Raw genomic sequence first — 12518 nt, 5'->3', positions numbered from 1 at the left:
CCTAAGTGTGTGTACTGATGTGCACAATCCACAGGAGTCTGTTCACGGACCGGGTGGGACAGGCAGCCCCCCTGAGAAGGTGAGGATGGCACGGGAGGGGATGCAGCCCCAACCGCTGAGCCTGTTGCAGGAAGCCTGTTTCTATAACCGCTTGAGGCCCTGGCTGTGTCTCAGTAAGGTCAGACCGCGGGCTGAGGTGGGGGGTGGCAGGTATGTGGGGATCCACAGGCGTGCCCAACCACCGACACTCCCCGTAAACATGTGTGTCAGCCCGTGCTGTGCTGACCTCCGGCCAGGCCCCTCTGCATTCCCTGTCTCAGTGTTGCCACCTGGAAAATGGAGCTAAAGGTAGCTCCTAGCCGACCGGTTCCCCCGGACACTGCACACGGGTGTGTGACCCGTGTGGATCTCCTGCCAAGCGTCCCAGCCGGTTCTTGCCACACCATCTGATCCTCTCTCTGTAGCTGTGGGTATGGCCTCGTAGGTGTGTCAGCCCGGAGCCCCCCACCCCCACACTCAGACAACCCCTGCTCCAAAGGGGGAGAGAGGTGGAGGCGGGCAGTATGGAGTCCAGCCAGCAGGGACAACAGGGCCTCTTCCTGGGGGTGGGGGGTGGGGACAGCTTCCTCCTTCCTTCCATTTTCCCTCCTGGGACAGCCTTAATGACAACCTTCCAGTCCTGCTTGTTAGCTGGTGTCCAGCAGCCCCTGGGGAAGGACCCCTTACCCAAGCAGACACTGCTCCAGCAGCAAAGCCAGCCAGGGGAAGGGGGCATTACCCGCCTGCTCCCACCAAGGTATTGTGGAGTAACCCACTGTACTGGAGCTGTGGTGTCCCCCCTGCTCAGCCCCGGAGCCCAAAGTTCCACCCTCCCAGCCTTTTACAACCGCACAGTGGCCACACCTTCCAAGGCAAGGCGCCTGGCCACACCAGGACAGCTGGGGGCGGGGCGGGGGAGGGGTAGGGGGGCAGGCAGGAGCTGCAGGGAGCTTCGTTGAGAACTGCCTTTGTACAAAAAGCCCCAAGCTGGTGTGTGGGGGTGTGCTTGGAGGTCAGGCCCACCCTCTGGTTGCTAAGGGGCTCCTGGGCCCCCTCCGAAGGCCTGCAGGGGAGTGGGTTTCAAGCCCGAGCTTGTAAAACACGGGTTGGGTTTCCTTGGAGTTGGGGTGTGTGTTTGTGTGGTGTAGGAAGTTGCTCAGCTGGGGCGCAGCCCAGCAGGGTCCCCCACCTCCTCCTCCTCCTTCCCTTGACCGCCCGAGCCTCAGCAGGCACACGTCCCTCCCCCAGCGATCTCGGGGTCCAGCAACCCGGCTTCTCACCTCGGCCAGCGACACGTCCAGATGGGCAGGCGCCTCCAACTTGTGCTGGGCCAGGGCGGGGCGTCCGGCACGCTTTGATTCTGCGGGAGGTGTGGCGCCCGGGAGTGACGGGGCGGGGGGCCCAATCACTCGGAGAGGGCACTTCCTTCTCCTCCTCCTCTTCCTCCTCCTCCTCCTCCTTCCCGTGCCAGGCTCCGCCCCTCGCATGTGGGCTCCGCGCGAGTTCCCCCCTCCAAAGTGGTGTCCATTACGCACGGACGCACAGGGAGGGGAAAGCTGGGGGCGCCTCCTTCCCACCTGGGGTCTGGGGCTCCCCTATTCTCTCCTCCCAGTGCTTCACACTGAACCCGAAAGACCCCAGCCAGAGGGGCGCCAAGGCTCCACAGCCACCGCCTGCACACCCCCCACACACGCCTACCCCGAGGTAAGCGAGGTGGACCCCAACACAGATGAACCCCTCATGCCTGTCTGTGCCTTTCGGGGAAAGGGGCGGGTCCTGACACTCAAAAGCTGTGAGGTGCCTCCCCCTATTTCACAGGGACAGCAAAACCCCTGGATCCACCCCCTAGCTGAAGCTCCTCCCATTTAGATTTTTGTAAAAAAAAAAAAAATTGACAGCAAATAGAAATTAGAAACTCCTAGTTTACCCCCCACATGCCGGTTCACAGCCAGGAGCTCCACCCGCGTCCCCCATGTAGGTGGCAGGGGTGCCGTCCAGCGTGGCCATGGGCGGGAAGGCCAGATTGGACTTCAATTCTGGCATTCAGGCATGGGCGTCCCGAGTGGCCACAGGCACCTGCCTCCTTTCCCAGCTTGTCACTCACTCTGTCACCCTCCCTGAGCCCCCCCATGCTGGTCAGGAGTGTGTGTTGCGGGGTGCGTGCCCAGAGGAGGAAGTTGGGGCAGGGCTGGCTGGCTCAAAGACTTACCCAAGGCCACACAGCTCAAAGGTTGGTGGGAGACAGACCCGCTTGCCTGCACGGCCCAGGTGCCTCTCTCTAAGTCATGTGTGGGATGATTTGCCAAAGTCCTGATAGCTCCGACATCTTCCGAGTTCAGGAAGCCGAGTCAGACCTCGGCTGATGGGAAAGGGGCCAGGAGTGGGTGGGGGAGTGCCAGGTGGGCCAAGGCAGGGACAGAAGTTGCCTGGCTGGCCCACTGTCTAGGTGAAGTGCATGCCCCCACCACCTCCAGTCCCAAGGGACCCTGGCCCAGGGGGTTTGCCAGCTCTGCAGGTGCCTGCCCAGAGAGGTAGAATAACTTGCTGTGGCTCACACAGCCCAAGTACCAGCCAGGAGGCTGCAATGTGCCACCTTCCCCACGTTTTTGTTCCCAGCAGCACCTCCTCCTCCTCTTCCTCCTCTCCACCTGACACCCCTCTTCCCCCACCACCTTTCTTTAACTTGTCCCCCAGCCAGAACAGAGGAAGGCAAGGAGAGTGGTGGCCATGCCACAAGGTGGCGCTGCCAGCTCCCAGGTGGGTCCCAGCCTGACCCCAGTGTCCTGTGGTGGGCCATCCAGACCCTCTACTGCCTGGAGGGATGTTTGGCCAGCCAGTGAGCAATCATTATTATGATTATTTTAGATTATTTTTATTGGAAGAAAAGAAGAAAAGACAGAGAGGAAGATCTTCCGTCCTCTGGTTCACTCCCCAAGTAGCCGTAACAGCTGGAGCTGAGCTGATCCAAAACCAGGAGCAAGGAGCTTCTTCCGGGTCTCCCACACGGGTGCAGGGTCCCAAGGCTTCAGGCCGTCCTCCACTGCTTTCCCAGCTCACAAGCAGGGAGCTGGATGGGAAGTGGAGCAGCTGGAATACGTACCGGTGCCCATATGGGATCCTGGTGCATGCAAGGCAAGGACTTCGGCCACTAGGCTACTGTGCCGAAGCCAGTGAACAATCATTAAGCCCCGGTCGTGTACCAGGCCCTTGCTGGGCAGCCTCGGGGACCCAGTGGTGACCCTGACTTTGGTAGTATTCCTGGTTGTGTTGCAATTTGCATTAAAGTTTGGGGGAGACGAGCCACTTTTTCTTTGCAAGACTTGGGGTTTTTTGTTTGTTTTTTTTTGTTTGTTTGGTATCGCCGATTGAGTGCAAAAGCTAAATTGGCATTGCTGCTGCGTGGGTGCTGTTACGAAGGTCTTTTCTTCCCTGGTCTGAAGAGAAATTGCAAAGAAAACCCTTGGGGTTTAGGGAAACGCCTGTGTTCGTGGCTAAGATGCCATGAAGATGGCCCCTGGCACCTCCCTTAGGGCCTGTGTTTGAGTCCCGGCTGCTCCACTTCCTGTCCAACTCCCTGCTCATGCTCTGAGGGACAGCAGGGGACAGCTCAAGTCTTTGGGTCTCTGCCAACCCACGAGGGAGACCCAGATGGAGCTCCTGGCGCCTGGCCCGGCTCTCGCCCAGCCCTGGCTGTTGCGGGCATTTGGGACCCAGCAGATAGAAGTTGCCTCTGTTGTTCTGCCTTAAAATGAGTCAATCTAGTTTAAAAAAAAAAAAAAAGTTTGAAAGCATGCAGAACATGCAGTTCAGCTACACAGGGAGTGAGTTTTAGCCCGAGGCCGACCCGGGATTGCCAGAAGTGTTGAAGAATTGATGTCTTTGCCAGCGGATCCGTGCTGTGCGCAGCGGCCAGCCGTTGGCCAAGCGGCCTCAGCGCGGCTCCCGGATCTGTTTAAGACTCGCTGCGGGAAGTCGAGGGACTTTCACAGGCAGGCCCCGGCTGACCCGCCTTCATGGCGCCACCTGCCCGCTGCCCCCTACCAGGCCGTGGTAGGGGGAGGGGAGTCCCTTCAGAGGGGCCGCCACTCTCCCCTCCCACCGGACTGTCCCCAAGCTGGGGCATCCCCCCCACCCTGGCTTCCTAGATGCCCATATCTACCCCAGTACTGGGCCCTTGTACGTACCCTTCCCATCTTTTCCCACCCCTGCACTGGGGTCCCCTCCCAAATCCTGGAAAAGACGGTCTCTTGCGTCTGCCACCGGGACACTTGGGGGAAGCAGCCAGGAGAGAATGTGCCGGTGGGACAGTTACGGGGTGGAGAAGCTTCCTGGCCTAGGCTCCACTGAGCAGGAAGCTATTCCCACCTGGTTCTGCAAGTGCAAAGCCACTGCCACCCCACATAGCCCGCCCCCAGCAGGAGTCCCATCCAGGGCAACTGGGCCGGCCGGGACTGTGCCAAGCTGCCAGGCTGTGCCAGTCACGGTGGCGGCCAGAGAACGGCCCGTCCCTGGCTCTCTCTGGCTGCCTTTTTGTTCCGGAACAGAGGTGGGGTTGCGGGGGAGGCTGTTGTCCTAACAATCAGGTTCTGGGCTTGTCTGGGGGTCCCCCCCACCACAACAAGAAGCCTGGCTGTGGTGGTGGGGGGCCATGAACCATCCCCGATCCCGTTCCTGCTTTCTGAACAGTGAGGGAGTGGGCCTGGCCACCCCCACCTCCATGGCCCTGGAATGCTAGGAGGACATTCCCAGGGGAGTGTGCGGCACTGCACGCTGGCTGGCAGCTGCCGCCTGCTCCCACCCCCAACTTCACCCCTGTGGCGGCAGCTGCCCTGGGTGGCTGAAGTGGGTTTATTTTGGGGGTGGAGGACCCGGGAGGTGGTGAGGCCTCTCCACCAGGGGCAGGAAATAGAGCAACCCCAGCTGTTTTCTCCTGTTGATGCACCTGGTCCCCTCGCCACCGCACAGGAAGTGTCCCCAACGCCTGCCCGCACGCCTGTGGAGGCTATGGAATCTTAAGGCCTACAAAGGAGCAGCCAGAGATGGGGGGTGGGGAGGAGCCCCCTGTAGGGGCTGCTGCAGAGCCTGAAAGTATCTTCTAGAAACTTCCATCAGGAGAGGGGCTGGGGGGACAACCAAGGTGAGGCCCCCTTTTCGCGGTCTTGTGTAATTCCAGCCTATGCTGGAGGGGGCGCTGTGGGTGAGGGGGCCACCCGGACAGCAAGTGACCCGCCAGACCCCAGGGCTGATTCTATGATTCTATGCAGTGTGTGGACTTCATTCACTTGAAAGGCAGAACAAGCGATGAGAGAGAGAGAGAAAAAGAGAGAGAGAGGAGGTTCACTCCCCAAATGGCCACGCCAGCCAGACGGTGGCTGGACCAGGTGGAAGCCAGGAGCCAGGAGTTCCATCCGGGACTCCCATGTGTTTGGTTTTCAGCCCTGGTTCTGTGGACATTTAGGGAGTGAACCATTGGATGGAAGCTCTCTCATGACCTCTGTCTCTCTCCCCTGTGCAAATAAAATCACCCAATAAAAAAATAAATGAATGTCCACATGGCATCCCGGGGGAGCTTGCACTCACTTGTGTTCAAAGCTATGTGAGTGCCAGACGCCAAGGCCGCGGCTCCCGGGGGTGGAGGACCGGAGGACGAGCAGGTACACTGGCCAGCCATCTGGCAGGGAGCTGGAATTCGGGATGTGGTCAGAATGTGGAACGCTGGGCTCTCTGTAAGGGGCTGGGCTGTCCCCGGAGCTGATTTGGGCAACCCCAAGCCAGGTGTCTGGCACTTCTGTTTTTTTTTTTTTTTTTTTTTTTTCTTTCTTAAAAACCGTTTTTGGAGTTCTTAGAACTTGCTATGCTTTTGGGAGTATGACCAGATCCACACAGCGTGTGTGTGTGTGTGTATGTTGCTTTGTTCTGTTTGCTTTGAATTGTCCTCGGTCAGTTCTGTTGGATGCAATTTCTTCAGGATTTTCTCTTAGGATAAACCTTTCTGAGAGATCAAGCAGAAATTGCTGGGGTTCTATGACACAGGGCGCTCCCAGGCTTGGGTGAGAGGATTTGGGGGAATGTTTCCTGGGGACAGAGCTTCAGTCTGGGGAGAGGAGAGCGTTCTGGAAGTGGGTGAAGTTAAGGTTGCAGGGGTCTGTGTTTCCACCCGGCTGCTCCCCGGGTCTCATTTGGGGAGAGCGAACCAGTGGACAGAAGATTTCTCTGTCTCTGTGTTTCTCTTCCTCTCTCTGTAACTCTGCCTTGCAAATCAAGGCCTGTAAATCAAGGGGGAAAAAAGCGGGACATGTAGGGGTCCCAAGGCACATAAGGGCCCAAGCCACAGCATCCTCAAGGCACAGCACAGGGTTTCTGGGGAAAGGGAGCAAGCATAGAGTGTGATAGAACTTTTACTATTTAGACATTTGGACACTTAATTCTGGCAGCTGGGGTTGGCGGGCAGCCTGTCCCCCTCCGGCTCGTGGCGGGTGGCCTCGTCGGCCGGCGTTCTGACAATGATGATGGGGACCTGGGCCTTGATGTTGCTAAGCGACCAGGGAAGGTGCATGGTGATGACCAGCTCGTAGTGTGTCTGGAGGAGGTCCTGGTCCAGCGCGCCACTGCCGCCACTGCTCACCGACAGCACGGGTGGCAGGTTGAAGGTACTGACGATCTTGGTGGTGTCAAAGGGGATGATGTGGGTGTTGGCCTCCTGCCGCAGCAGCTCACTGCTGTCCAGTCGCTGCCGCCGCTCGGCGTTCGGTGTGAAGCCCTGGTAACGGGCTCGGGCATAGAGCGCGAAGACCACTGTCTTAATACACTTGCTGGTCTGATTGTTGATCTCCGTGGTGAACACCACCTTCTCCCCCGGCGTGAAGATGTTCTTGTCTAGGTGTACACGCAGGCAGATGGTACCCTGGTGGCAGCAGTTGTAGGGCACGCGTTTCTCTACCTCCACCAACAGCGGGTTCTGGAAGATGGGGAGGTGGCGGGGGGTACACAGCAAGTTAAACATCTGCCTCTCATGGCAACATCCCATACTGGAGTGCCTGGTTCAAGTCCCCACCACTCAGCTTGCCATCCCACTTCCTGCCAGCGTGCTGGGGAGGCAACAGCTGGTGGCATGAGTGTTAGGGTTCCTGCACCCACATGGGAGACCTGGATGAAGCTTCTAGTTCCTGGTTTGGGTCCGGCCTAACCCTGGTCTTTTGTAAGTGACTGGGAAGTGAACCATTGACTGGAAGATCTGTCTTTCCTCTTCTACCACTATGTCTTTCAAAAAAAAATGATTAAACTGATTTGGATTCTTTTCTTGGAAAGTCAGAGTGTGTGAAACAGAGAAGAGAAAGGAGAGGGCAGAATTTATACCCATAGGTACCCAGATGGCCACAAGAACCAGGGCTGGGCCAGGCTGAAGCCAGGAGCTCCATCCGGGTCTCCTGTGGTAGGCATCAGGGGCCCAAAGAACAGAGCCCTCGTTGCTGCCTCCCGATACTTTAGCAGGAAGCCAGATGGGAAGCGGAACAGGAAGCTGGGACCAGAACTAGCATTGTGATCCGGGACACCAGCTTTGTAAGTAATGCCTTAACCCGCTGCCTACTACTCCACTCGCTGATATTCGAGGTGGGAAGTGGGTTATGGGCTGCTGCTGCAATGTAACACACACTCTTCTTTCCTATTGAGACAGCTTATTGCCACACACCAGTTTCTTCTCTGGCAGCAGCTCACTCTGCATACCTTATCCTCTGTCCTGTCCTTTGTATTAAAAAACAAACAAACAAACAAAAAAAACCTGTGTGGAGCACCTGGTGCTATGGCTCAATTGGCTAATCTCCGCCTGCAAGCATCCCATATGGGCACTGGTTTGTATCTCGGCAGCCCCATTTCCCATCCAGCTCCCTGCTTGTGGCTGGAAAAAGCAGTAGAGGACGGCCCAAAGCCTTGGAACCCTGCACCCGCGTGGGAGACCTAGAAGAAGCTCCAGGATCCTGGCTTTGGATCAGCTCAGCTGAGTTCTAATCCCAAGAGATCCTGGTGCATGCAAGGCGAAGACATTAGCCACTAGACCTAGACTACCACATAGGGCCCAATAAAAATAAATCTTAAAAAAAAAACAAAAACCAGGTGGAACCCACCAACTTCTCTATTCGGAGCGTGTGCCAATTCCCCCTTCCTATGTTCAAATACCTCCTGCAACTCGAGGGAGGGGTTTTGTAGGCAGGGGGTTTCACAGCTTGGTGGCTGAGGCACACACATCCTGTTTTGGACCACACGGTTTCAAGTCCACAGGGCCTCTGTGCTCCATCCCAGCTCCCTGCCCATGCACCCTGGGGGATAGTAGGTGACGGCTCAAGTTCTGGGGCCCCTGCACCCACAGGGAGTCTCAAGGCTTTGGGTCGTCCTCCACTGCTTTCCCAGGCCACAGGCAGGGAGCTGGATGGGAAGTGGAGCAGCTGGGATACAAACTGGTGCCCCTAGGAGATCCTGGCACATGCAAGACAAGGGCTTTAGCCGCTAGGGTGCCACACCAGGCCCTCCGGGGCCCTGGAAGATTTCTTTGTTAGTCTCTGAGTTTGCAATACAATGGAGAACAACCACACACAGAGAGAAAGTGACTTTTGGGGACCCATTCATTGGGTGTGAGTCATGTTTGAAAACAGTGCCTGGGGCCACCTGTCTGTTCCCTCCCCCACACCACAACCTGCCTTCCCACACTTCAGGCCCTGCTGTCCTGTAGTTTCCTGCTGAGTGACCTCAGGTCTTATTCGAAAATTCGGAAATTCAGAAATTCGAGGCTGCTGCTTAGGATCCCACGAGCTGGTAAGAGCTAACTATGCTAACTCCAGAGAAAGCCAGAGGCCCTACTGTGTCCCAAATGAGGTGGCTGTGGGGCCCCATAGAGGCCCCTAACCCAGGCCACGCGACCCCACAAAGGCCCCCACCCATGGCCACTGCCCTCTTTGCTGGACATGAGAGATGCTATATTTCCTGGGCTTGGGGGTATATTGAATCCTATTTTTTTTTTCAACATCTCGGAACTCCGGCAGGGGTAGTCCGAGGGGGGGGATGCCTTCATCTAACCAGTGTTGTCATTGTATCTACTTGAGGGGCAAGTTGAAATTCAAGGTCAGTCATGCCCTGGTGGGTCTCCAGTGATAGGCTGGCTGGATTGGAAAAGGAGACCCAACATGGGACTGGGGGCCGGTGTGGTGGTGCAGTGCGTTGAGCCATGACCTCACACAACCCCAGCACCCAAACACTCCAAGTCCTTTGGCTCTTGCACCCACATGGGAGATGTGGAAGAAGCTCCTGGCTTTGGATTAGCCCAGAACTGGGCATTGTTAGTGTCTGGAGAATAACCTAGCCGGTGGAACATCTCTCTCTCTAGAACTCTCTTGAGTATATAGATAAATTTTTTTTTTTAAAAAAATAAACAAAGGTAGAGAGAGAGAGATCTCCCATGGACACGTTCACTTCCCAAATGTCCACAGATCTGGGGCTGGCTGGCCCAGATCAAAGCCAGGAGCCAGGAGCTCCATCCACATCTCCCTTATGGGTGGGAGGGACCCAAGCGCTGGGACCCTCACTTGCTACCCTCCAGGGTGGGTGTCTCAGGGATGCCGGGCTGCCCCAGCTAAGCCCCGCCCATCATGCCCCCACCCCATCCCCACAGCACCTGTTGAGGTGCCTCCACTGTGTAAAATGCTGGCCTTATTTTGTTTGGCTCATTCATTGTGCTCTCCAGAAGTTATTTACGGCAGATTTATTTGTATTTTCGAAAGACAGAGCCACACACTCCAGTCGGGAGGGAGGGACCCTGAACCATGTGCCGCCATGCACCTGACTTCTTCCGCCTTGGAGAGGGACCACCCTGTGCCGTTCCCTCTCCCCCCTCCCCAAGGTTCCCTCCTTTGACTTCTTTGAAGATATCGTGTCCATTGTCCGAGTGCTCACAGACCTGGGACTGTCACCCGAGCATCACCGTGGACCTTCCAACACTGGCTGCGGAATTTCTAGAAAGATGCCTCTCCCTCCGGCCCCTCCCTCAGCGCCTCCTAGCATATACCTGGAACAGATTTTGCTTGTGGAAGTCAGAAAGTCCCTGAACCATTAAGCACACTCTCCTTCTGGCCAGGATGTGTTCCCGGCCCATGCAGGAGGCTTGCACGTAGTAGGAGATGTGGCCGATCTTGCTGATGAAGCTGGACGGGAGCCTGGGAGGTAAGTTGAAATGGAAGTCAAAGATGTGGCTGCCTGCACTTAACCAATTATCTGAAAGCAAAGCACACCAACGCCATCAGAAGATTCTAGAACGTTTCATTCCTCCCTTCCTTACTATTACTACAAAAGATTCATTTATTTTTATCAGAAAGGCAGATTTACAGAGAGAAGGGGACACAAAGAGAAAGATCTTCCATCTACTGCTTCGCTCCCCCTGTGGCCTCAATGGCTGGAGTTGAGCTGATCTGTAGCCAGGAGCCAGGAACGTCTTCTGGCTCTCCCATGTGGGTGCAGGGTCCCAAGGCTCTGGGCTGTCTTCGACTGCTTTTTCCAGCCACAGGCAGGGAGCTGGATGGGAAGTGGAGCAGGCAGGACTTGAACCGATGTCCATATAGGATGCTGGCCCTTACAGGGTACAGATTTAGCCACTGAGCCATTGTGCCAGGCTTTATGATGATGATGATGATGATGGTGATGATGATGATGAAAGATCTGTTTATGAATGTGGAAGGCAGAGTTACAGAGAAAGAGATCTTCCATCTGTTGGTTCATTTCCCAGATGCCCACAGTGACCAGGGCTGGGCCGTGCTAAACCTGTTACAGGCATTTGGGGAGTAAACCAGGAGATGAAAGACCCTTTCTCTGTCTCTGTTATTCTGCCTTTCAAATAAGTCTTGGGCAAAAAATTGTTTCAGGGCTCAGCATGATGGCTCAATCAGTTAATCCTCCCCCTGCAAACACTGGGATCCCATCTGCTCCGTTTCCCATCCAGCTCCCTGCTTGTGGCCTAGGAAAGTAGTGGCTGTCGTAGCTATTTTGGGGGAGTGAAGCGCCGGATGGAATAACCTCTCTGTCACGCTGCCTTTCCATCTTGAGAAAGAACTGCTTCCGTTGAAACTTTTGCAGAGTCCTGCTTCTGAGGGAGCAAGTCTGTTGCAAGGAGGCAGCCCTGTTTATGTTCTGCCCTATCCCTGTGAGGTTCCTGGCTGCTGTGTCGTCCCCAGTGTGAGGCTCGAGGAGGGGATATCAAACCTACTGTGGCGTTCCATGGTGGAACTCAGGAAGGCACATCCACGTGGAGCCCCAGGATGAGAAAGGAAGAAATGGAGGGACCGCGTCACGTTCTGTGTCCCAGACAGGAGAGACCCTCCTCCCCCAACTAGGTGGCATCACGGCCAAGGAGACAACTTCGTCTTCTGGTCTCTCAGGGTTTTGTAGCTAGAGGGAAGGGGTGACGACATGCGCTCAGTGTGTGGGCCCTTTTCTGTGAAATGTCTGGACTCTGGTGGGTTCCTGTGTCTTGTGATTTTCGTGTTTGGCGTAGCTGATGGTCATCGTTCTACGTGGATTCTTCTGTTGTCTTCTGAGATCCTGTGTGTGTGTGTGTGTGTGTGTGTGTGTGTGCACATGGTGATGAGGTCCCAGGTGCGTCTCCCTTCCAGACCCAGGGTTCCTGTCAGGTGATGGGTGGCTGCCAGCCGCCTCGTCCTTACCCTCCACGGGGAACGTCTTTGTCTTATGCACGTAGTCAGCTTTGTTGTTGCAAAGAACATCTCTGCTGTAATCACGGGTCTCCCCGACTTCTTCATTCCACTCGACATAGCCCTTCCCCACGAGCTCCACTCTCACCACAGGGTCCACCAAGGTGCTGTTCAAGGTTAGAATCACCTGTCCTGTCACGCTGGAGCCAGCCAGGTAGACCTCATCCTTGGGCAACACAAGTTCGATCGACTTCACCACCGACATGGGGGGCAGGGAGGATGGAGATGCATCCTCCTCCCCTCCCCCCACCCAGGCCACTAGATTTCCAAGTCCTTGTCTGTGACCTCACTCTGCCCAGAGTTCCAGGAAGGGGCACCCACAATGGACAGAGGTAGTTTCCATCACCACTGGGGACCCGTTCTTGGAATGGCAGCCTAGGACACATTTTAACCCCTACATCCCAGACTCAAAAGTCTGACTTTCTTGTCTGAGAGAGAACAGGGGCTCAGGTGGGGGTTGGAGGGCTCTGGCTGGGAGGGATAAAGAGGCCCCACGTGCTTGAGCTCATGTGTATTTTTCTGCCCATCCCAATGGCCTCCGAAAGTGGCAAGTGCACCTTTGTCTTACGCAGATGGAGACCACCGTCTTCACATTGGTGATTCTTATCCCACTCTGTGTGGAAGAAAGGGGCTGGGTCTTGAAGGTGCTCAGATGGAATTACCCCCCAACATTGCCAAATACCATGTGTCTGAATGTTTCAGCTTGCTTTTTTATGCCCAAGCCTCCTA

At 56.1% G+C, this 12518-nt stretch overlaps 1 protein-coding gene across 1 annotated transcript; it reads right to left on the bottom strand.

Annotated features, from left to right (window-relative positions):
* Positions 1 to 6419: 6419 nt before the first annotated feature.
* ARRDC5 (arrestin domain containing 5) lies at positions 6420 to 12029 on the bottom strand. The gene is made up of 3 exons (XM_004595889.2): positions 11742 to 12029; positions 10094 to 10299; positions 6420 to 6997 (listed from the first exon to the last, which is right to left on the bottom strand). Exons 1-3 carry the CDS (start codon positions 11992 to 11994, stop codon positions 6461 to 6463), a joined length of 996 nt encoding a protein of 331 aa, XP_004595946.2. The 5' UTR covers positions 11995 to 12029; the 3' UTR covers positions 6420 to 6460.
* Positions 12030 to 12518: the final 489 nt, after the last annotated feature.

Source organism: Ochotona princeps, chromosome 33, assembly GCF_030435755.1.
Source record: "Ochotona princeps isolate mOchPri1 chromosome 33, mOchPri1.hap1, whole genome shotgun sequence".
In the NCBI taxonomy this organism is placed as follows: Eukaryota; Metazoa; Chordata; class Mammalia; order Lagomorpha; family Ochotonidae; genus Ochotona; species Ochotona princeps.
The sequence above is the reverse complement of the archived record's forward strand: the minus strand, read 5'-3'. Positions and strand labels throughout refer to the sequence as shown.